Here is a 23,180-nt window from a genome sequence, read left to right on the forward strand (position 1 = left end):
TCACCTTCAAATTTAAATATTGTCAAACATATTAAGATGGTAAAGGAAATACCGTACATGTTTTTAAATCCAGTGTATCAATAAAATAGTGTATTCATGGAACTGTCTTATTCTAATAAAGACTGAGACAACGTAATGTCAGTATGAAGCAGATATAGTCTTGGCCGTGGAGAAATCAAGGCAAGTCATCACCTCCAAAAGGAACAAATAGCATCCCCTGACACATTCCACCAGGAACAAAAGGCCAGTTGTGGCCATCAAGAGAAGATATCAGGTGCTCAGACTTCTTCCCTCTTCCAAAGAACAAAGACTTGTGAAGACACCATCCCCACGCACACAGCCACACGCACGCCGCACACGCACACACACACCTGCATTCCACAGTGGGACTACATGCCCCAAAAGGGTATAAGAACTGAATGTGGAAGGTGAAACGTTGCCATTTTCCTCTCCGACATGCAGCAGGACTGGCCCGAGGCCTCGTGTACTTTCCCACTCTGTCTGGATTAAATAAATTGTTTCACTCTGTTGTGGTATGGGCAATCTTTCAACAAAAACAAACATGCTAGGAACTAGTTTGATGCGAGAGGTTTTTCTAGGTTACTTCAATGGCAAAATACGATATGGCAATATTCGATGTGTGTGTGTATATATATATATATATATATATATATATATATGTATATATATATATATATATATATATATATATATGTATATATATATATGTATATATATATATGTATATATATATATGTATATATATATATATGTATATATATATATGTATATATATATATGTATGTATATATATATACATATATGTATATATGTATATATATATATATATATGTATATATATATATATATACATATATGTATATATGTATATGTATATATATATATATATATATATATATGTGTATATATATGTGTATATATATATGTATATATGTATATATATATGTATATGTGTATATATAAATATATATATACTGTATATATATATATATTTTTTATATATATATATATATATATATATATATATATATATATATATATATATATATATATATACACATATATATGTCGTGTGTGTGTGTTTGCTCTGTGCCTAGGCAGTGTTCCACGAGGGGGCGGGGTCACCAGCCTTGCGCACCTGTTCCCCATTACCCATCAGGGTCTTTTTAATGCTGGTCGCTACAGGAGAGCGATGCTGAACTCCCATGCCTCGTGTCCCTCTCGTTGTGATTCTTTTGGTTGGTACTTTTCTCTAGTTGTATTTTTGCTCGCTTAATGTTTTTTGTTGTTACTTTGTTCCTAGTCGTTCTCCTGTAGCCTCCACCCCCTCGTTGCCTTACTCCTCAGTTGGACTGATCTCTCCTAGACGTTCTCGTCTCTCCCTTATTTCGTACTTTGTGACTTTTGTTTGTACTTTACCGTTCCCTTTTTGGACACCCTTATTTTCCATGCCAGACGTGCGCTTTCTGTTGTAATAAACTCTTTGAACCCAACCCCTCGGATGTTGGTCGCATTGTGTTCGGGCTCGGGGTCCCCCGTGACAATATATGTGTGTGTATATATATATATATATATATATATATACACACACACACAGTGGGCCCCGTGTTACGAAATTAATCTGTTCCACGGTTGGGCTCGTAAGGTAAATTCACCGTTAAATGGCTAATGCCTTTAGAACCCCAGGTAATAATATCAAAATTGTACCTTCATATTAAAAATTGGTACCAAAATAGTATAGTAAGTGCTACGTACAGTATATATAATATAAATGTATACAATCAGGAGACTATAGAAATGATTTATTTACCTTTGAGTGGCGCTTGTTATGCCCATCTTCCCTAGTAAGAGTAGCCTAGGCTAGGTTAGCTTCTTATTTCTTGATTATCTCCAGCTTCGTTTGCTTATAAATCATCTTCTTACTTCTCTCTTTAACATCACTAGCAATCTTGGGACCCATGGCTAACCCTTTCAACTTTGAATTAAGCAGTAAAATACACTATAAATACGGTTCTGTAACCACTCACGATCGAACAAAGCTTTATCGCCATTTTGAAACAAGTGAGGCTGACAAATAGCAGAGCACCATCTCCGTGAGGAGAAGCCAACAAATAGCAGCATTGTAGTGATGCGGTGCAGGGACGGCAAAAAATAAGTGTAATTACTAATTACTAAAAATGCCTGCAGATGGAGACGAAACAACAGAAATACAGCCAAGCCCCAAGGGTTATGACAGTTGTTTTTTTGTCGCAAAACGGGGAAAATACCTTAAAGAGGAGACAAAAAAAAGTATTCCACATCAAAACATGAAAAAAAACATAAGCCAGGGACGCTGTAACCCGGGGGTCCACTGTGTGTGTGCGTGTGTGTGTGTACACACATATATATATATATATATATATATATATATATATATATATATATATATATATATATATATATATATATATATATTGTGCAGAAGTCTGATTGGCTTTTGATAAGCGTCATGGTACAACATTGAGTGGTCTAAAGCCAATCACAGACATTGTGAGCAAATTATCACAAAGAAAATGATTATCTAACACCATAAATTGTTTAAAATGTTTGAATTTGGTATGGTAATGGGGTGGGGAATTAAGGCACATCTCGGTGAAGTTTCAAATGTTTTCATTTACAAAGTAATGACTGAACCTATCTCTATATCAAGCACTCACCTGCATAGCACCTTTGAGTTTTATCAAAAACTTGACCATGTGCTTTTGAAACCTGCTTTGAGGATTGCTTTTGAAAATAAATACATTGACTTGCAATATGGTCTCAATATGATTTCAGAGGAAGTTCTTTGATTAATTTGATTTAATTTTCTTGGTGTAGGAAAGCAAACAAAAAACACAAACTGTTGCTTTCAAAGAGTGGTTTATTTTTCAATATATCTAAACTTGAGAAGTCCTAGGGTGACGAGTAATAAAGAGAGATGATTTTTTTTATTTGTTTGAATGACTGGTAAATATGTCGGATCTGGACCTTGACGTGCCCCCCCTGCATATTTGTGTGATGGGATGAATATCAGGCTTCGCTGCATCTCTCCACTTCTTGAATGTAATGGAAATAGATACTGTGTCACCTCCTGTCCCCTCATCTGTTCTACATCACCTGCAATAGCTTTGAATGATGAGCTTATCAGTGACGGCTGCGTGATTTCACCGCAGCATCAACACAAACACCAAGACTCACACACATGCATGGACACACACTGCATCATATACTCATGAATATGTCTATCTGTGTCACATTGCAAACACAAAGGCCTAAATCAATAACATGCTGGCTGCCTAACGGATTTAAAAAAAAAAATACAAGTAATGGAAGGAGGCGGAAGATTTTCTTTCAACCATTCGCGTGTGTAATAAGTTGACAAGTTGTTTTTCAGTGATTTTATTTGAACAGCTAGTCCGACTCTTCAACTAACTTCAACTAACTGATAAACGGAGTATACCCTGAATCGGTTGATGTTTCCTCATAGGGTATATACTTGTAGTATAAAGACCATAAGCACATTATTTCACACCTATGGATAATTTAGTATGTCAGGCAGTGCTAAGTCGTGGTGGTGCATAGTCATGAACAGTGTTGGGAGTAATGCATTATAAAAATAATGTAGTTACTGTAATGCATTACTTTTTGCTGTACCGCAGTAGTGTAATTCATTAAACACAAATGAATGGTAAACGTTTACACGGTACAAATGAGAGTAACACAATGCATTTTTAACCTGAAAGTGGTGGTTTTTATCCCTTTGTGTTATTAGTAGGCCTACCTATAACAACAGAGATGAATGCCGCAGCTGCAGAAGACAGACTCAATACGGACAATTGCGAACACATGATGGACTTACGCCCATTACTTTCAGTTCGTCAGAGATAGAGGCAAGAAGAATATAATAGTTTGGTGCACGTTGTGCATGACGCCTAAAGAACTGTCCACTTCGCCAAATCGCACCAGTAATTTGACAAAACATTTAGTGCGGAGCCATAGTAGTAGTATTGCTCCAAATATGTCTATAAATAGTTCTGTTCAATATGTATGAAGGTGAAGCATATAAAGACTCATGTTAAACAGTGTCAAACACAAAAATGATGATGTAGGCTAGCTGTTAACGTAAGGCCCACTGAAACAATCGATTTTTGAAACGTCTGTTCCTAACCTAGTCAACTGAACATGAATTTCTACAATACATTGAAATTGTGGAATGCACTAACTGTTTCTGTCTAAACTGTTTCTGCCTAAAGCATAAATAATGCATCACTATGCCGTGAAGCTAAGTAGTAAAGGGATTAAAATACAAAAATGATTTTGCATCATGTCTTTAAAGGTTTACAATACAATACAGATGAAATTATTTATACTGTTTTTAGGCTTAAGCCAACCTTCCACTGGATGTGCAATGCGCATAACGAGCTACATTTAAATGGGAAATCCATATTTCTAGTTGTGTTGGTAAGAGTAATTTAAAAGTAATGCAATAGTTGTGAAATGCCTTACATTTCAAATCCATTAATATTGTAATGTAACTACATAATGCATTACAGTTTTGAAGTAACTTGCCCAATATTGGTCAGGAAAATAAATTACCTATCTGCAGTGGCAGGCCGTGACTTTCACAGGTGCGCCTGCCGTGATGTCAGACTCTCGGATAAAAAGCCCCCCATGTGCACACATAAGCATTACTATAAATACACAGGCTATTTTCCAGAGGTTTTAAACGTCAATACACAAGCATCAGCCATTAAAATGTGCCATTATACATGATGCTATCAAAACTTTACAAAATTAATAATTTGAATTAAATATCCACTAAATTTTATGAAGTCCAAATTAATAATCACTGTTTAATAAGAAGAACATCATTTTATTTCTTTACTTTTGATTGCCATATCGCCAGATCGTTCATATTCAATGTTATGACTCGATTTGCTGTTACAGCTGTCTATTTAGTTATACGGGCCACTCACAAATCCATCTGCGCTTGTGCAGAAGCCCGCAACTGTTGAAGCGAACACACAGCAGGGGTGGCCAAGACCTGTTCTCGAGAGCCACAATCCACCCTGTTTTCGATCTGTCCCTACAACCAAAACACCTGATTCTAAGAATGACACCGGCCTACTTCACGGAATTCTGATAACGACCCTTGTTTGAGGCAGGTGTGTTGTTCGAAGGGAAACATTGAAAACGGGCTGGATTGTGACTCGAGGACCGGACTTGGGCATCCCCTGTCACACAGCATAGCGACACAAGTTCGCTGAATTCTAATTGGCTAAAAACTCCAACACTAGAAGGAGTGTAACCAAATGAATATAATATGACACAAAAGAAACAGAATATGGACAATAAATTTATAAATAAAAAAATATATATATCATATACATATACAATATATATATATATATATATATATATATATATATATATATATATATATATATATATATATATATATATATATATGTTATGGTAGGCCAAAAGAGAATGCGTTTTTTTTCTTGGTGTGCTCTGCAATTGACTGGCAACCAGTTTAGGAATTCCACCTCTTACGGTCCGTAGATAGCTGGGATAGACACCAGCAAGCCAGCAAACCTAGTGAGGATAGGCAACTATAGAAAATGGATTGACATCTCTTGAGACTGAGGCATTCTATCTTGATTAAAGCAAATACCCCAGGGAGCCTGGGCCTAATCCTGTCTGTAACCTACTTTTTTCTGAAATGTTACAATATATTTATATATTGTAACACTCCCTGATATAGAGGTTTCAGCTCCTTGTGAGAGAAAAAAAAAAACTTATGTTGTACAAAACTTAAGTACTGACAAAGCCATGCGTTGGAATGTATTTTTTCATATTTACAAAGCAGCTGTTAAAAATAAAGTGAAGTTAATCAGAGCAATCTTCCGTAGTGCAGGTTGTTCATTGTCATACTTTTATTGCAAATGAATTAAATCAATGAATGAACATGGGCTAATTAAAATGCAAAGAAAAACGGAAAAAAAAAATACAAAAAACCTAAGATTCTTAAAACCCTTGTACTGTTGATCTCCGTGAGACTTTCAAATATACAGTAATTCTCACCTGAACTAAGGCCTTGAACTCAGCATAAACAGAGCGGCGAGACAAAAATAAATGCACACTTTAATGAATAGTTCTCTTACATGTTTCGTAAACATATGACTTTGGTTAACATGAAAGAAACTTGTGCTGCAATCATTTTAGGCATGAGCAAGAATATACCAAGCGTTATTGCTTTTATTCTATTTTGCCATGTAAGATTACACAGCAAAGTACTTGGCTGCTACTCTCATGAGGCATAGTCGCACTGGTAACCTGGACCTGGAGGTATGGCATAGTCAATGTGCTGAACCAATTAGCACCTTTCAGACTGTAAATATTACCACTTAAAAGACATTTTGACCAACAGATATATTGACTTTCATACTACAGTGTAGCGGTGCTTATAGATGACTTTTTTGATAAATACAGTATTTACTTATATTTATTTCAAAAAATATTTTCTTCACATTTCCATTGAAACTCTCTCTCTCTCTCTCTCTCTCTCTCTCTCTCTCTCTCTCTCTCTCTCTCTCTCTCTCTCCCCTAAAAGCTTACTCAAAAGTTCCCCTGCTCTTTTTTGAAACCTGAAAACTTCCCACACAGCGTACTTGGTTTGTTTGCAAGTTCGATTGGTTGGTCTTGTTGAGCCACCCTCCAGCTTGCTAGACTGCTTGCGTATTACCTTGAGCCATATCACCTAAAATGCTCAGAGAAAGTTGCATTGATAACATGTTAGCCACATTATCTGCCGTAGTTAGCCCTACTGCAATTGGTGGGACAATGTTGGCGCTAGACTCCACAGTCGGAGAATTGAAGGAATGCATTAGGCGTAATGTCGCTGATACAAGTTGCATACACATGCAGGGTGTTTAATGTGTTCTCTACAGTCTACACATAAATATGTATGTAGGTCAATGAAGAGGTCACACAAGAGTCCAAAAATTTACAAATGAATGCATAAAAACTAAGCCTTGTTGTCAATTAAAACACGTTGTAAGCCCTATTTTGTGTGCTGAGTAGAGAGAAGTAGAGATGGCAAGTTAATGTGTAAGTATAAAGGAATGGCAATGAGAAAATTAGAGCACAGGTCCCTTTGGAATCACAAGCAAGTAGCCTCTATTAATGCACTCTCACATTTTTCTTTTTTCCCTGTCAGAAGAGGAGTGCCTTTCCACAGGTCACAAACATCCTCGAGGGGAACACTCGAACTCCCACATCCAGAAGAACACATCACAGTCGCATTTTGATTATGTTGTGCATAAAGAAATTGCTTTGTGTGTGTTCTTAGCGAAGGGGGAGATTTACTGTATCTAGGCTCTGCCTCTAGTGACAAATACCAGCTTTAATGAGCTGGGACCCACCACAGTGAAAGTGGGCTTATGAAGAAATATTGATTGGATCTTATCAGGAATGTTGAGCTTTTTATTCATCGCCCCCTCTCCTTTCATACACTCCTCATTTTCCTTTACAAACCCAACCTGTCCCTGTGGGTTTTGTTTCAAACACCATTCAGAAATTACAAGCAGCTAGCTGGAGAGAATTCAAGATGATCATTCTTGAAAGTACTGGGTAGGAAGTGCATTACATGCAACAATATGCACAGATAGATGTAAGATAGCTAGCATTACATAACTCATAAGGCAACTGTCGGGAAAAAAAATGACATTGCGGTTTTTAATAATTAGCTGCTTGAATGTCAGTTCACAAAGAAGTTATATGCATGGATAAAGCCACCAATAACAGTCTAAAAACACCAATAATGTGACCCTTTAGTGTGACATTGAACAGTAAAAAATGTCCTCACTATGTCGGTAGAAAAGTCAACATGGTTCTTACAATTTTGTGTACACACACACACTTGGGTTTTTCTATATAAGTGGGGGGCATCATAAAAGATAAAAGATTCCCTAATCCTTACCCTAACCTCACCCAACATCCATTTCACGCTTACACCCTAAAAGCAAGTCTTGACCCTCAAAAAGAGGTCTGAATTTGTGGGGTCGGCCAAAAAGCATCACTACAATTCTGCTATTGGTCGACTTCTCAGGGAGATGGTGGTCTGCTATTGGTCGGCCTCACCTGTTTCAAAATGGCGGAACGGTGAAGCTTTGTTCGATTGTGAGTGGTTACAGAACCGTATTTATAGTGTATTTTACTGCTTAATTGCTTAAATGCAACAAATACATACAGTAACTTATGGTTATGAACACAATAAAACAAGAAAAATTAACAAAGACTACAGGAAGTACAGTAATTATAATAATACATTACAGCAAGTGGATGAAAACAGATCGGAGGTTGACGCACACAGCACTGTGTCAAAACATTCATCCTCTGAGGTCATTTTTAGTGGAGAGTGAGCAATATAAGAAACAGTTTTACAGTTTATGAAGTCCTCCAGGGAAATATTATGGTGTGTATAATTTTTTTATCCTCCTCCATGTCATCGAACAGTTATTATACCACAGAATGTTTACATCAGAGCCCTTGAACCTGAAGGACATTTTGAAGTTTACAAATAATATGATTCAGAGATTTAGCCTTATCCGTAACTGTAACAACAAAAATGTGAGTTTATTATGTAGTTTTAACAGGCATGAAAAAAAGTGGCACACTTTTGGTGTTTTGGGAGAAATTGGGCTGAGGAAAGAATTACACAAAAAAAGAATGTTATTACAATTACAGGATTCAATAAAATGTTAACATGCTACCGCACAGTGGAGTGTGGTTGGCACATCCGCTTCACAGTTCAGAGGTTATGTGCTAACAGCTGAGCTGTAAATAAAGAAAATTTTAAATGATACTCGTGACTAATTTGTTTGGTAATGGCCCAGATGGCGACCCTCGCTCATTGGGAATCTCTTATGAGCAATTTTACCTGTGCTGAGCCGAAGTACAATGAAACAAAATGCTAATGCAAACGTGAATGTTCCACTTTATATCAGTGAAGCGATAAGCAAGCATTGTAATTGGTCATTTTGGTTAAGTTTGTAATTGGTCAAAAAAAAAAAAAATCATCAAATAAGGTAAATGTGCAGACTTCTTTATTTTTCCACTGAGCTGTAAGCAGCTTTTTAAAATAAAACTACATAGACAATCTTGTCTTTTTACTGTATGTTCTGGTGACTCTTAAGTTTCACGTTTTTTCATCCAACCTTTTTTTTAAAGGACTGTCACTTTACAGCAGTGCCTGATGCACTGCAACAGTTCCACACTCATTCCTATGGTGACCCCCCCCCCCCACCCCTCTCCCCCCACCCCTCCCCAAAGAATGAAGGAAAACACTATGGTACACTGTTTTACTGTTTTTGTAAATATTTTTGAGTGAAAAGTAGAACGCATGAGAGTGTATCAAAATATTACCACAACTGGGTGAAGGAACACATATTGTGTGCCTACCGTACACGTTCGTATGTCGCTTCTCACCGAGCGTCTCTATTAAATACCAATAAGCTTATAATCTTAAATCTACTGCGCTCCCACAGTGACATTGAAACTAGAAACCAGCGTGACTCGCTTCGTTCAGATATACTAATAACAGAACGAAAGCTGGGAAGCGTGCACTGCTCTGTGCAAGGGAGCTTATGTATCTGTGTATTCTAGTAATAGTGATGTAATCACAGGCTCAAGACCAATTAGCCGAGAGGGTAATGCCATAATAATCCCTACCCCTGGGCGTTGGCCTATTAAAGCAGCAGTGGACAGAATAAATGAATGTCTTCAGGAAGAGGCGGAAGGAGAAAAACCCGAGCAAGGGAGGGAAGAAATGAGACATGTCAAAAACAACTTTTAAACTTAATATCAGAAAATTAAAAATTTCATGTCGGATTAAAATAATTGTATTGTTCCAAAAATCATTCTATATTATATTTTTCAACAGTCCTAATTATTTTTACATAGAACATCTAGATCCCCAAATAGACATTTTTCTAATGATTTGAAATTTTTGGACAACCCCATTCTTATTTTCTGATAAGAATAATAACCATGTAAGGCTTAACTGCTTATCTGCATATGTCCAGATGTTGACTCACCTGACGATAAGTCCACCAGATAGTGCTTGGTTTCCGTGGATACGTTGATACGAACAACCACCTTGCCGTCTTCAAGTGACATTTCCAAAGTTCCATCGTCAAGGTTACTGAAGAGAAGTAGCCCATGCGGATTCCATGTGCGGAACTGAACACCCACCGATATGAGATTGTGAGCAGTCCGACCAGGCAGCTGTAGGAAGCTGGTGGCATTGAAAAAGATGGGAAAGGAGTGTGTCTCCACACAAGAAAAGGAGAGGTTACGCTGTGAAAAAATATCAGAGAGAGAGGAAGACAAAAAAAAAAAGTCAATTACATCAATATGACTGATAACAATAACATGAATAAGAATGCTCAAGCATTTATGCTTTCACCTTCAAATAATCCTGGATTTACAAGACATGAAGACATTTTTTTTTTTAATTGGCTCCCATCTGGCCCAGTTTGGCAATGACCCATGGCAGCATAAACAAATGAAATCAGATATCCTTCCTTCTGAATCAGGCCTCGTTAAAAAAATGTGAAAAGGCTAGCTGTATATAAATGGGAAGAATGCATAAACCCTGGGAAATACCTGATGTCATTGAGCGATATGCTGTAAGACGTTGAAACACTTGAATGTCAAGGCTTTGAAAGAAAATGCACCCATAATCATTGAAAGTGACACAGCAACACAAACCAAATCCTCAGCATTGTGTTCATCTGTTTTTTCAATGGTGCCTGTGAATGTGTCTTTGAACTATGAATCTGTTTTGAAGAGGAATTTATAGATGTCTGAGTCAAAGACGATTTGAGTTGCAGCTTAAACTAACCTGATTGCACCTTCTTTTGTTCAGTCAATCTTTGGATAAAAGATAAAACCTAAATCCACAGAATCTTAGAACGAATGATGTTTGACATATACTTGAATAGAATTTATAAATGTACTGTACTAAAATAGAATACTGAATGATATCAGTCTTTTAGGGTTACAACTAACAATTATTTTAATAGTAGATTATTTCGTCAATTAACGGATGCATTGGATTTTTAAACGTCTTTTAATCGTCGTCGCTTTCTGAAAACAGGCTATTTTTATTTATTTATTTATTTTCAAAATAACAGCGCAGAAAAGTGACTAACAACATTTTGGGAGACTTTACGCTAATCTGATAGTTGTCATTTTATGCAAGATCACTGATCAGCTGTAATGTAATGATTTGCCCAGCAATTACATCATTGATTTTTGCATGTACAGTAATGATATTTTTATGAATATTTTAAGGAGCAACATATACTAGGGTGGATGCTCATTTTCCTTTCTTGGATTCGTTTTCGGTCACTTGAGCGCCAAAGTTTCACTCACAAATAAGTTAAATGAGTCGAAAAGAGATATCTTTGGGAAGGGACAAAGGCCCTTTCAAGAGACCGGTGACAAGTCTACAACTTCATAAATGGTGAGTTCATATTTTCCATGCACTTTATATTCGCCATTCGCCACTAATTGACGATAAAACTGTCAAGTCAAGTGTTGATATGTCCGCCTCGCTCCCCCCAGTCCACAATACAAATCTCAAGCGTTGACCATTCCATGATGATAAAAAGGTTGGGGACCCCTACTTTAGACGTTTGCTCATCTAATCTCCTCATATTAATATACGTACATATGGCACTGCATTAAAACTGTGTACAGTATACATGTAGTATTAGCAATTGCAGTGATGCAGAACTGCAATGAATATACTGTATTGAGAGTTGTTGCTTTTAGAGGAAGTTAAGATGCACAAGTATAAGGTGTGTGAGTGAACAAGTGCACAATTGACTCACAAAGCTTGAGGTGTCCAGCTTCTTCCTTCGGGCCAGGTCAGTAATGTTGTCTCCATTGTAGTTGATGCTCTCCATGCAGCCTTTAAAGTTTTTGCGCCCACCTCCTACTGGCTTGCCACTGTACGGCATCCCCCCGAAGCTCAACTATAGAGACAAAGGAGGGCAAAAAGTTGGATTTGCGGAAAATATTTGCTATGTACAGTTGGTGGGAGTTTAGATTCCTTTGCAAGAGAGGTAACCAATTAGTGAACATCTCACAAGGATACCTACAGTGCGTGTTGTGGCCAATCAGTTCATAAAACAAATAAGTTAAAAATATAACGTGCCAGCTGGAGCATTGGGAAGAAGGCATTTAAAAACAAAAGATATTTTCGGGCCTGGAGGAATAAAAATATACTGTAGCAGTATTTCAGAAAGCTGGAGGGACACATGCGAGCCTAAAAATAAAGATTTTATGTATTTTATTTTTTTCCTACTGCATATAGCTTCAATTGTCAGTTTAATATTTGAATAAAGTACAGTAGTGTTTGTAATCAGAGCTAAACATGGAAACACACGACTTACACAGAAGCGCTTTTTTGGAATTTGCACACACAACAGATGCACATTACCACACACGCTGTTGCATAGATTTCCCTGAAGATCCCTTAATTGAACAGCGTCACTTTAATTATCCTACCTTGGTTCTCAGTGACTTAATACTGAAAGAGACTAGCTTCATCGGCTATAGCTAGTTAAGATCACACACACAAACACGCATGCATCAAAACAGCCGCACACAGGTCTTATGCACACAATGTACACAAAAACAAACACTAACAAGCCTGTAATCACATTACAGACAAACAGCTATCATCCCAATTACACATTCCAAAGAAAACCAATTTCCTGTTTCAAGTATTATAATGCAAACCCATTGTGCCACCTTCCATTACAAGTAACATTAATTATCTGAATGTTATGGATTACCATCATATTAGCACATTATGAAGCCAATATATAATTTCCTGGGTGCTATCATTTTACTCTTGAGATAGCAGAGGTCATCACTGAGGAGTAAAACTTGGAAAATTTGCATACAGATAGCCAGGTTTCATAAAAGTATTTCATTTAATGGGGATTTGTGTGACAATGTAATGGTTGGCTGACATACATTGTTAACAGTTAAAATACAATACGTGTACAAAGTTATTTCTTTGTTGGGAGTGATAACATTGTTGTTTTTCAAAAGCATGCAAATATTTGTCTTCTGGTAGTAGAAATAGAAAACTCGAACGCAATAAATTTCTCCATATATGAGCGGCTCAATCAAAAGGGTTATCACGTGTGTAAACAATTGAAATTCAGTTATTCACATATTTTGATTCTATACTTAATTTCATTTAATGCACAGAGGCATCAGAAAAAAAAAAAAAAAACTTGCTGGCAAATACAGCATGTTCATTGAAAACCAGGTCAAAATCCCTAGTTTGGGGAAAAAAATGCATTTAAAGTTTGAGTAGGTACATTTTAAAAGATCCATAGGAACCAGTACCTTAAGACAAATATATTGATCGCAAATGTTCAAGAACTGTTAAAAAAATACAAAATCAATAGCAAAGTAAGTTAGGGACACCATATGAGAGTTTAACCCTCTAAATGCTGAGTAAGTTTGACCTCTCAGCTGATGAAAGCGGGTAAAAATATTTTGTTCTCAACCCCAGAACCTCCTTTGGAGACCCCTTTATGTTTATATTTAATCTCCTGAGGCATCATCTGCCAAAGTTGGCGTGCTTTACTATTGCTACTTGTGTGTACTTGTGTGTGTTTTTTAATTAAATTATCTTACCCCAATAGGAAATTAGATATTAGAATTTGGTAAAGCAACAAAATTTGCTATTTGTGAAGCCTGTGAGAGAGTTTATTGATATTTAATGGTAGTGTATCTCAAATACATTTGGCCTTAAAAATAAAATAAATGCTGTGATGGTTCTTCTTTTCTTTTCTATGCACTGCTTACATTATGGGCCGAGGCTAAGACCAATCCCGATTATTTCATCTTTTAACCTTAAAGGTTAACTGTGTTGATCATATTATATGTATCCTGATCCTGCTTCAGTGGACTTGTCACTCAGTCTGTTTGGGCCACCGTGGCAGGCAGTAGAGTGGAAGAACGGGTTATCCTGTAACCCAAGGGTCTGATGTTCGAATCCCGCTCCGTCAGATTCATGTGTGATTTCCTTAGGCAAGACACTTCACCCACCTTGTCTCCAGTGGTTGGTTGGAGGGGCTGTAGGCGCAAGATGGCAGCCTCACCTCTGTCAGTCTGCCCTAAGGCAGCGGATGCGACCAAATGTAGTTTACTACCACCGGTGTGTGTGTGTGTGTGTGTGTGTGTGTGTGTGTGTGTGTGTGTGTGTGTGTGTGTGTGTGTGTGTGTGTTAGGTAAATACGTTGTCAGCGTGAACGCTTTGAGTACCTGAGGAAGGTAGAAAAAGCACTATATACTAAGTGCAATGCCCCTTTACCATTTGGCATCATTAGAAAATGTTTCTTGAAGTGACTACATCGAGAGGTGATCAAAACATTAGATTATTAAAAGTTTCGACTAAATCTAATGATGTCAAATTCCCTCACAGTAAACACAACAGAGACGCATCACCCTGTACTTGTGGCATAACTTGCTTTAAATACATTGAATTAACCAGAGAAATGGACTCGTTACAGAGTGAGATCTCAGAACCGCCGATTAACAATATTTTGTGAGGATAAGTCGTTTGGATGGTGGATTAAATTAATCAGTGTATAGATCCCATTATGAGACAATTGTAAAAAGCACAGTCAAGTGGAAGTCAGGCTTTTATTTGATTTCGTGTTGAACATTAATATTATGGAGTATTTTTCAATTTTATTTTTCGCTATGTGCATTTCTGTAAAGCACTTGTGGAATGACGTTTGAGACGAGAATTGGTTTCTTTGGAAACAACTATCCAGGCACAAGTGAGCAAGTTGGATAAAAAAAAAGAATATTAAAAATGACAAATCCTTTGTTTTCATACACATTTTAATCTTTTGGCTGTTCGGAAAAGGAACATGGACATCTCAAGTTCTATATTTTTGCCCACATGATCTATATTTGTCATTTACCTGAATATTTATTCGCCAACATGTGAACCGATTTGTAAGAGCAGGTTATATACAGTTTTTAGTATGAGAGTCTCGAGTCTCAGCATGCTGAGTGGAAGTGTGGGAGGAAGGAGGAAGCAAAATTGCAGGGAATGAGAGGGATGTGCTCAAACAAGGATGATGTTAAAAAAAACAAACCTCAAAAACGAAGGTGGAATGAAACAGGTACAGAAATGATAAACAACAACGCAAAGCTCAAAATGGAAACAAACTTACGAGGGTCTACAGGCAACTCGGGCGGAAGGACACCAAGACGACAAAGGAAAGAAAACGATGGATGGCATTGACATAAGGAAATAACCAGACAGCTAGCAAAACTGGAACTTAAATACACTGACACTAATTAGCGCACAACAGCTGGACAGTCACGAATGGCAGGGGAACTTGATTGGTTGACACACAGGGGCAGGTAACAGACAGGTGGACAAAATCATACTAATGACAGATGCCTGGCGGAAACACAACATGAACCTACACCTGAACAGAACTCGAACTTCACAAAAATAAACCCGCCAAAAAAAAAAAAAAAAAAAAAAAAAAAAAACAGAACGTGATAGAAAGGTGGGCTGTTTGTCTGCACCAACGGCTGTCCGCCGCTGACGGAGGCCCGTTTTGCTGACAGACCAACAAACGACAAAAATGCTAAAAAAAACAAACAAAAATGACGGATTTACAATGTCAGAAGCATGTTTTTTAATCTGTCGTATCATCTGGATAGGCATTCCAGCCGATTTCCATGAGTCTCACACCCTACTTTTGCTAACAGTAATTCAAGGCAACTAACTACAGCGTTGTTTTGCATCATTTGAGATTAAACAGAAGCACTTTATAGTCAATATGACTACAATTACTTTACCACCAAGCAATGGAGAATTGTGTCCAGTTAAGCAAACAAACTGTCTTTGTTCAATTTAGTGTTTCTCATTCACAGCCATAACTCATGTCTTTGATTGTGCTGCCCTTCTAAGTTCTGGTTTCATCAACCAAAATGCATGCTGTGCACAATCTGGCTCATTGAGATTATTGTGCAGACGTAAAGTTAAATGTTAAGAATTAAGTGTTAATAGATTTGTGTTATTTTGTTTTTAAAATTGATTTACATTAATAATTTGCTTGCTGATAGTCGACCAAAGCTTTCTGGGACGCCTTTCCGCAGCAAGGTGTCTCATTCAAGTAACCCTTTCTTTCCTATAGAGCAAAGGGACAAACTCACTCTGATTGACTCTTAGCCAGGACATGCAAGATAGAAGTTTTAACCTTCCATAACTAAATGCATTATTTAGTAAATTCAACCTTAGTAATACTTTTTTTACTTGTGGTGTATGTGACATGAAATTCAAATGAATGTGACATATTCATAATGGTTGGTCAAGCGGTTCTAAGTGCGAATGGACAACCAGAGTTGGAATATAATGTCAAGTGTGATAATATGTCACAGTGTGCATGACTGCCTATTGCTATCTAGTCCCAGTTGCAAACACTTAGATGCAATTAAACAGACATGATTCCATATTGGAGCTAAGGATATCCCATCAGCCTTTGTCTGATAGATCACCGATTAAAATTTTCAGCTTGTGAAAAATGACAGACCGATAATGACAGAAAGGGGGTAGGGCATTGATGAGTGACCACTGTTGGACCAGCTTTAAAAAAACATCAGTTGCCTGGCTGTTCAGTTCTGTCATGGACTGCCAGTAAGTGCCAAATACCATGCATACATGAGCATGTGTTACCTCATAGTCCAAATCGAGGTGGTCAAATTCTCCATTCGTTCTGAAGTGCTGAGTGTTTCGATCCAGGGTGAAATTGACATTACGCCGGTAGCGCTCGATCACCACGGAGTGCCAGTGGTTGTCATCCAAGAGGCTGCCTGTTGTCACTGAGGTATGACCAAGAATAGAGCCGTACTGGTTGCTGCCTGTAATTAATGTGACGATAGCATGAGTACCTGGAAACCTTCAGAAATTGACAAATGGTAAAATGTTGTTTTAAAGGCCAATGTATCCGTCCATCCTCTACAGCAGGGGTGGCCAAGTCCTGTCCTCGAGAGCCAGAATCCAGCCTGTTTTTGATCTTTCCCCACAACCAAAACACCTGATTCAAATGATGACCTCATCGGCCTGCTTCACGGAAAACGACCCTGATTTGAGGCAGGTGTGTTGGTCGAAGGGAAACATCGAAAGCAGGCTGGATTGTGGCTCTCGAGGACCGGACTTGGCCACCCCTGCTCTACAGCCAGTAATTCTCGCTAGGCTCGCCGCCTTGCTGGTGCCTATCCCAGATGTCTTTGGGCAGCGGATGGGGGATACTCTGGACTGGTTGCCAGCCAATCGTTGGGCATACCGAGACAATCAACTATTCACATTCACAACCACACCTAAGGGCAATTTGGAATGTGCAATACACGTACCATGCATGTTTTTGGAATTTTGAGAGGAGACAGGAGTGGGTCCAGTGAATGCTTCTTTTTTGTTGTTGCAAATTTGTGTTGTTGAAAATACGTAGTTTTTCTTATTCATTCAACAGCAGAATTAGTAAAAAATAAAAAGATTTACTGAATCTACAGATCCTGATACCCTCTTAAAACTGATGTCAAAAATAGCTCAATTGGAGTGAAATATTGGGCCAAAAATAACTGCCCTGGTCAACTTGACTTAACCGTTTGTGTTGTTTCAACAAAATTTCCAAATTTTTATACACACACAAATAAAAAAAGAAATTTTCAGTCACATTGACCCAGATCAGTCAAATTTTTGGCCCAAATTGTTTTTTTGTTTTTTCTTATTTTTTTTTTAACCCATCAGTTTTAAGGCTGCATTGTATACTCTGAAAATGTGCCTCCATGTCGTTAAACACTACCACATTACTGTAAAAGAATGACCTCAGGGAAAATCTTATACAATTCTTAGGTTAGTAAGTTTTGATCATCTTTTTCTTTTTCGTTCTCTTTCATTTGATTTTATTAAAAATTCCAGTGTTTCGTAACTGAAAAATGATTGGACTGAAAAAAATAATGATACATGCAACTTGGCTTTTGTATTTTGACTGAGATTAAATGTGCTGTGAAGCAGTAGTGAACAACCACCCTGTTAAAAATCAACCCAAAACAAACTGAATCTCTTACAAAGAATTAAACTATAGACACACTAACACATTCACACATCCTGGCCTCTCAGAGCCACATTGATTAAATGGAAATTAATAATGCTAAAACAGTTTCACTTGTCAATCATGTTTAGTACGTAAAAATACAATGTAACAGTGACACTGTTTGCTGTGTTGCCCACCCAGGTTGATCTGCAGCAGCAGTTTGGCCTTCTGGAGTTCCAAGGTGATGTAGTCCCCCTGCTGCCCCTCTCCATGGAGAATCACGCCCTCGCTCTCTGATGTTTTGAACCTTAGTGCGATCACATCCTTGATGAGCTTCATCTTTTTCACCTAGATGCAATAAACACAGCAGAACCATCAGTTCGATGTCTATAGCACCTACAAAGAATTATTATTTCAGTCACTTTCATCACAATTGCTTTATTGAAAGCAGGATTTCAGAAGCTCTTAGCTCTGCAGCATACCTAAGTGAGCACATCAGTTCATGATGACGTGCATCAAACATTTTGATTTACTCTTTCACTTCTCTCCGATGACTGAAAACCAACAGTACCTTGAAACGATACGAGATCACACCCTGTCCATCAAAGTTGATCATGTCTGCCCCTGAAATAGATGGAAAGAACTGAGTGAGAGAAAACTTGAAGAAACCAAGTGTTATGTTCAATCAAGGCAAGTCATCACAAGTGTCTGTTCCCAAGGAAACTGGATTTAAAAAAGGTGCATCTATAGGACTGATATGTACAACGGCAGCAGAGAGGGATTGTCAGATGTGATTTTGAGGTTTTCAGAGAAATGAAAAGTGTTGTTTGAAGTAGTCTTCATTCTTAGATGACCACACCACCTGTTCAAGAGGTTGCCAGTGCGCCGTGTGTCCTGTGATGGAACTAGCAGGAGTATATTATATTTTTCATGATCAACTGCAGAGAAAACTAGAAAGATATTCAGAAGGGAGTAGCAGCAGGCTTCCACCAAAGATTGTGGTCTGCATATCAATGAAAAACTGATATGAAGGCACAGAGCAAAGTCTCAAGGGGATTTATTAAATAAGCCACAGATGGTAAAAACCTGTCAACTCATAACTTGCAGTGCTGTTTTTAGCCCATCCAGAGCTCCATAAAGTAATATGAAGTGGTGGGTGGCTGTACTGTATTTTTATGCCAAATGGTGGTCACCAACCTTTTGACAGCTACTTATTGCATCATGATTAAAGTGCTACCAGTCCAATACATATTTCTGAAATAAAAAAAAATGTGTTCACATTCATTTAAATTAAATATATATTAATAAATCATATATTTCATAAATGTGAAGCCACCAATGATTTTTTTAATCATTATTTAATAAGGTACAACAAAAAATATGTGACACAATTGCTGGCACTATTAATAAAAGAAAAATAACAATGATTGAAATGAAAGAAATTAAAACTAACAGAGTGCATCCTGAAAGTATTTACAGTGCTTCACTTTTTCCACATTTTGTGCACTTATAGCCTCATTCCAAATTGTATTGAATGCATATCTTACTCCAAAATTCTACACGCAATACCCCATTATGAAAATGTAAAAAAACGTTTTTTTGTACATATTTTTCTTGTATTAAAAATAGAAAACTAAGTAATAACATTTACATAGTAACTCTATAGTCTTTGCCATGAAGCAGATAAATGAGCTCAGGTGAATCCTTTTCCCACTGATCATCCTTGAGAGGTTTCTACAGTCTAATAGGAGTCAACCTATGGTACATTCAGTTGGACATGATTTGCACAGGGCACACACATCCTATCTATATAAGGTTACACAATTGACCGTGCATGTCAGAGCGCAAACACCAAGTATGACCTGTGAGACAGGATTGTCTTGAAATCACAAATCTGGGGAAGAATACAGAAAATAATTCTGCCACCTTTAAGGTATCAAAGGGCTTCCATTCCAAGTCTTGGAATCACCAAGACTGCTCTTGGAGCTGGCCGGTCGTCTAAGCAGGGTAGAAATGCCTTTGGCAGGAAGATGATGAAGAGCCCAATAGTTACCCTGTCAGCACTCCAGCATTGGAGAGGAGACCCCTCCACAAGGACATCTGTCTCTGGAGCGATCAATCACCAATCTGGTCGGTATGGCCAGACGAAAGCCACTCCTTAGTCAAATGAACATGGCAGCCAAAAGCCACCTAAATGACTCTCAGATCATGAGAAACAAAAGTCTTTGTCTGATGAGACCAAGCCCTTTGGTGTGAATGCCAGGCATCATGTTTGGAGGAAACTCGTCACCACAAATCATCAGGCCAATACCATCCCTACAGCAAAACACAGTGGTGGATGCATCATGCTATGGAGATGTTTTTCAGCAGCAAGAACTGGAAGACGAGTCCGGATAGAATGCAGCAATATACAGACATATCCTGGATGAAAACCTGCTCCAGAGCACTCTTGATCTCAGACTGGGGCGAAGGTTTATTTTTCACCAGCATAACTACCCGAAGCACACATCCAATCTGAAAGGACTTGGCTTCAGAACCACTCTGTGAATATCCTTGAGTGGCCCAATTGGAGCCCGGACTTGAATCTGATTGAACATATTTGGAGATACCTGAAAAAGGCTGTGCACAGTTGTCTCCCATTCAACCTGAATGAGCTTGAGAATTACTGCAAAAAGAATGGGCAGAACTGCCAAAAGAAAGCACTACAGTATATCTAAATAAAATATGCGGCTGTATTTGCTGCCAAAGATGGATCAACAAAATATTAAGCAAAGGTTGTGAATATTTATGTAAATGTGATGTAGTAGTTTTCTACATTGTAATGAATTCCAAACTCTTTTTCACTACAGACTTTCTGGTGTGAGGGGTTGAGAAGAAGAATCAATGAAAGAAAATCATCCCATCCACATTTTCATTTCAATGTGTAAAATTGAATGTCATTTACTTAGCACATGTGTGAGACATTCATACGGTTTCATGGAAATTAGTTTTTTCATATTCCTGCTAATTAACACCCAACGAACTAACTGTGTGAAGACACTTCACCTCACACTTGGCAAAGGTTAAAATGAGGAAATTGAATCTTTTTATTGCTCCTCTAAAATGATTCAATTTCAAATTATTTCAGTTTCTTCACCACATACATGTTTACTCCCCCTATTGACAACAGCTTCCCTTCTATTCTCACTTCAATCTTCTCTTTTCCTCTCATTTCCTTCATCCCTTAGGGTTTAGGTTCTCCCCGCTCTCCTCATCATCACTTTCACCCATGTTTATGTTGCAGTTTCAGTAGATGACAGTTTTCCAATGGCTTCATGAGGTATTGTACATTTAGTCTGACTGTGATGACAGGTTAGGAACTTAATGGAGACTCGAGAGTTCTACAAACTGTCGACTAGTGGGTGATGAAGAGTGTAAGAAGGGCAGAAATGTTGACTGCTGTTGAGTAAGTGGAGGCTCATTGGCGTGAAAGAATCTCTTGGACTCTATCCAAGCTTCACAGCTGGCCTGGATCAGCACTAGTAGGCACACATGATGGCCAAGGTTTTCTGACCTTTTACTCCGGAGAATTACTATTTTGGACCCCCAGATAGGGTCACACGAAGCTATAGAGGATGAATTAGACCTAATAATATTCTTTGAACTGCTGTATCTGAAAAAGGTTTTACTCACCACTACATGGATATTACGAGTTGATTGTATGTTATAGCAAAGCTACCACATTTCTCAAGTCAACCCGTTGATAAGTCTACCCTCTTTTTTTTTACTTCAATTTGGGTCAATTTCCAAAAATGCAGCATAAGTAAGGCCTCCTCTCATTTCTCCTTGCGCAAACATCTTCATTACTCTTCCATGGGTTGTCAATTTCGGACCCGTCCAATTTGCTTGAAATGGAGGTCTTCGGAGATGATATGCTGACCATCTTACTTGAGATATTATACCAATCTTTCATTACCCAAGTGACAACTGTTATGAGATGTAATGAGCAGGTTGTCCTTTGCTTTTTCTCCCCCCATGTGTCGACATCCATGCCGGATTATTCAAGCGTACATTTGAAGGAGACAAGTCAAGCAGTCTTTTCCTTTTCATAATAAGTCCACCAGAAAAATTAACCACCAGCCTCACTGTTGACAACAAAGAGGCAATAAGGCGGCGCTTGACGAACGTGATTTTTTCAAAGGCTCTAAGACGGATGGATGCATACTATATTGATTTAGAGGTATCTAATATTATTTTAAGACCTGTAAATTGCATTATATCACTTATTTCACATTTAAATTACTGTTATTCAAACAGAGATATGTAGAAAAAAATTGGTCTGTTTTGAGTTGTGCGGTTCTAATATGGAGGTTGAAAAAGAGGGAGAAAAAACTTGACTTGTACTCGGATAAATACAACATGTTATGCTTATTGTCAGTATTTTGTTAGTCAAAAAACTGACAAACGAAACAGTCAATTAAATGGACAAAATTGCAGAACTTTTTTGCAAACTTAAGATGAAAGATTTGTATAACAATTTTATTAATGAACAAGTGTTGCATTATGATTTTTTTTTACATAGCTTTATAATGTCTTCTTTTATATAAAGTTTTTTTTAATAATGATCAAAGACTTCCTCAAACTTTAATTACAAGATACCAATTGCAAAACGAAAATACAAATAATTAGTCTGCCTTGACTCCTCTGCCTTTCTTTCAATTTCCTGACTAGTCTGTGAAGTAATTGATTTTTGGCTGATCCTTTGTTCATCAAAATGGAAATGAGCATTTCACAGCACGTTGGATCATGGCTCCTTTTTAGCCTCCAGCTCTGATACAGACACAGACACCCCCCCAACACAAACAGACACACACACACACGCACGCACATGCACAAAAGCGCACACACAAACACACACACACAGTGGTGGGCCGTCAAGGCCAGCAAGGCCTTCTCTGCTGGCCTAACATAACCTGACATCATAATAATAATATATAATCATAA

At 37.7% G+C, this 23,180-nt stretch overlaps 1 protein-coding gene across 3 annotated transcripts in view; it reads right to left on the minus strand.

Moving 5' to 3' along the window:
• cntnap2a (contactin associated protein 2a) overlaps window positions 1-23,180 on the minus strand; it is a 381,313-nt gene that overhangs the window by 170,547 nt on the left and 187,586 nt on the right. For all 3 annotated transcript variants that reach the window (XM_088401634.1, XM_088401636.1, XM_088401635.1), the window contains 5 exons: window positions 18,769-18,821; window positions 18,395-18,545; window positions 16,841-17,025; window positions 11,943-12,086; window positions 10,140-10,401 (listed from right to left, as the gene is read on the minus strand). In XM_088401634.1, coding sequence (XP_088257760.1) covers window positions 10,140-10,401; window positions 11,943-12,086; window positions 16,841-17,025; window positions 18,395-18,545; window positions 18,769-18,821 — 795 coding nt within the window. The remainder of the gene's footprint in view (window positions 1-10,139; window positions 10,402-11,942; window positions 12,087-16,840; window positions 17,026-18,394; window positions 18,546-18,768; window positions 18,822-23,180) is intronic.

The sequence above is a fragment of the Hippichthys cyanospilos genome, chromosome 19 (assembly GCF_059441005.1).
Source record: "Hippichthys cyanospilos isolate Australia breed blue-spotted pipefish chromosome 19, RoL_Hcya_1.0, whole genome shotgun sequence".
Lineage (NCBI taxonomy): Eukaryota > Metazoa > Chordata > Actinopteri > Syngnathiformes > Syngnathidae > Hippichthys > Hippichthys cyanospilos.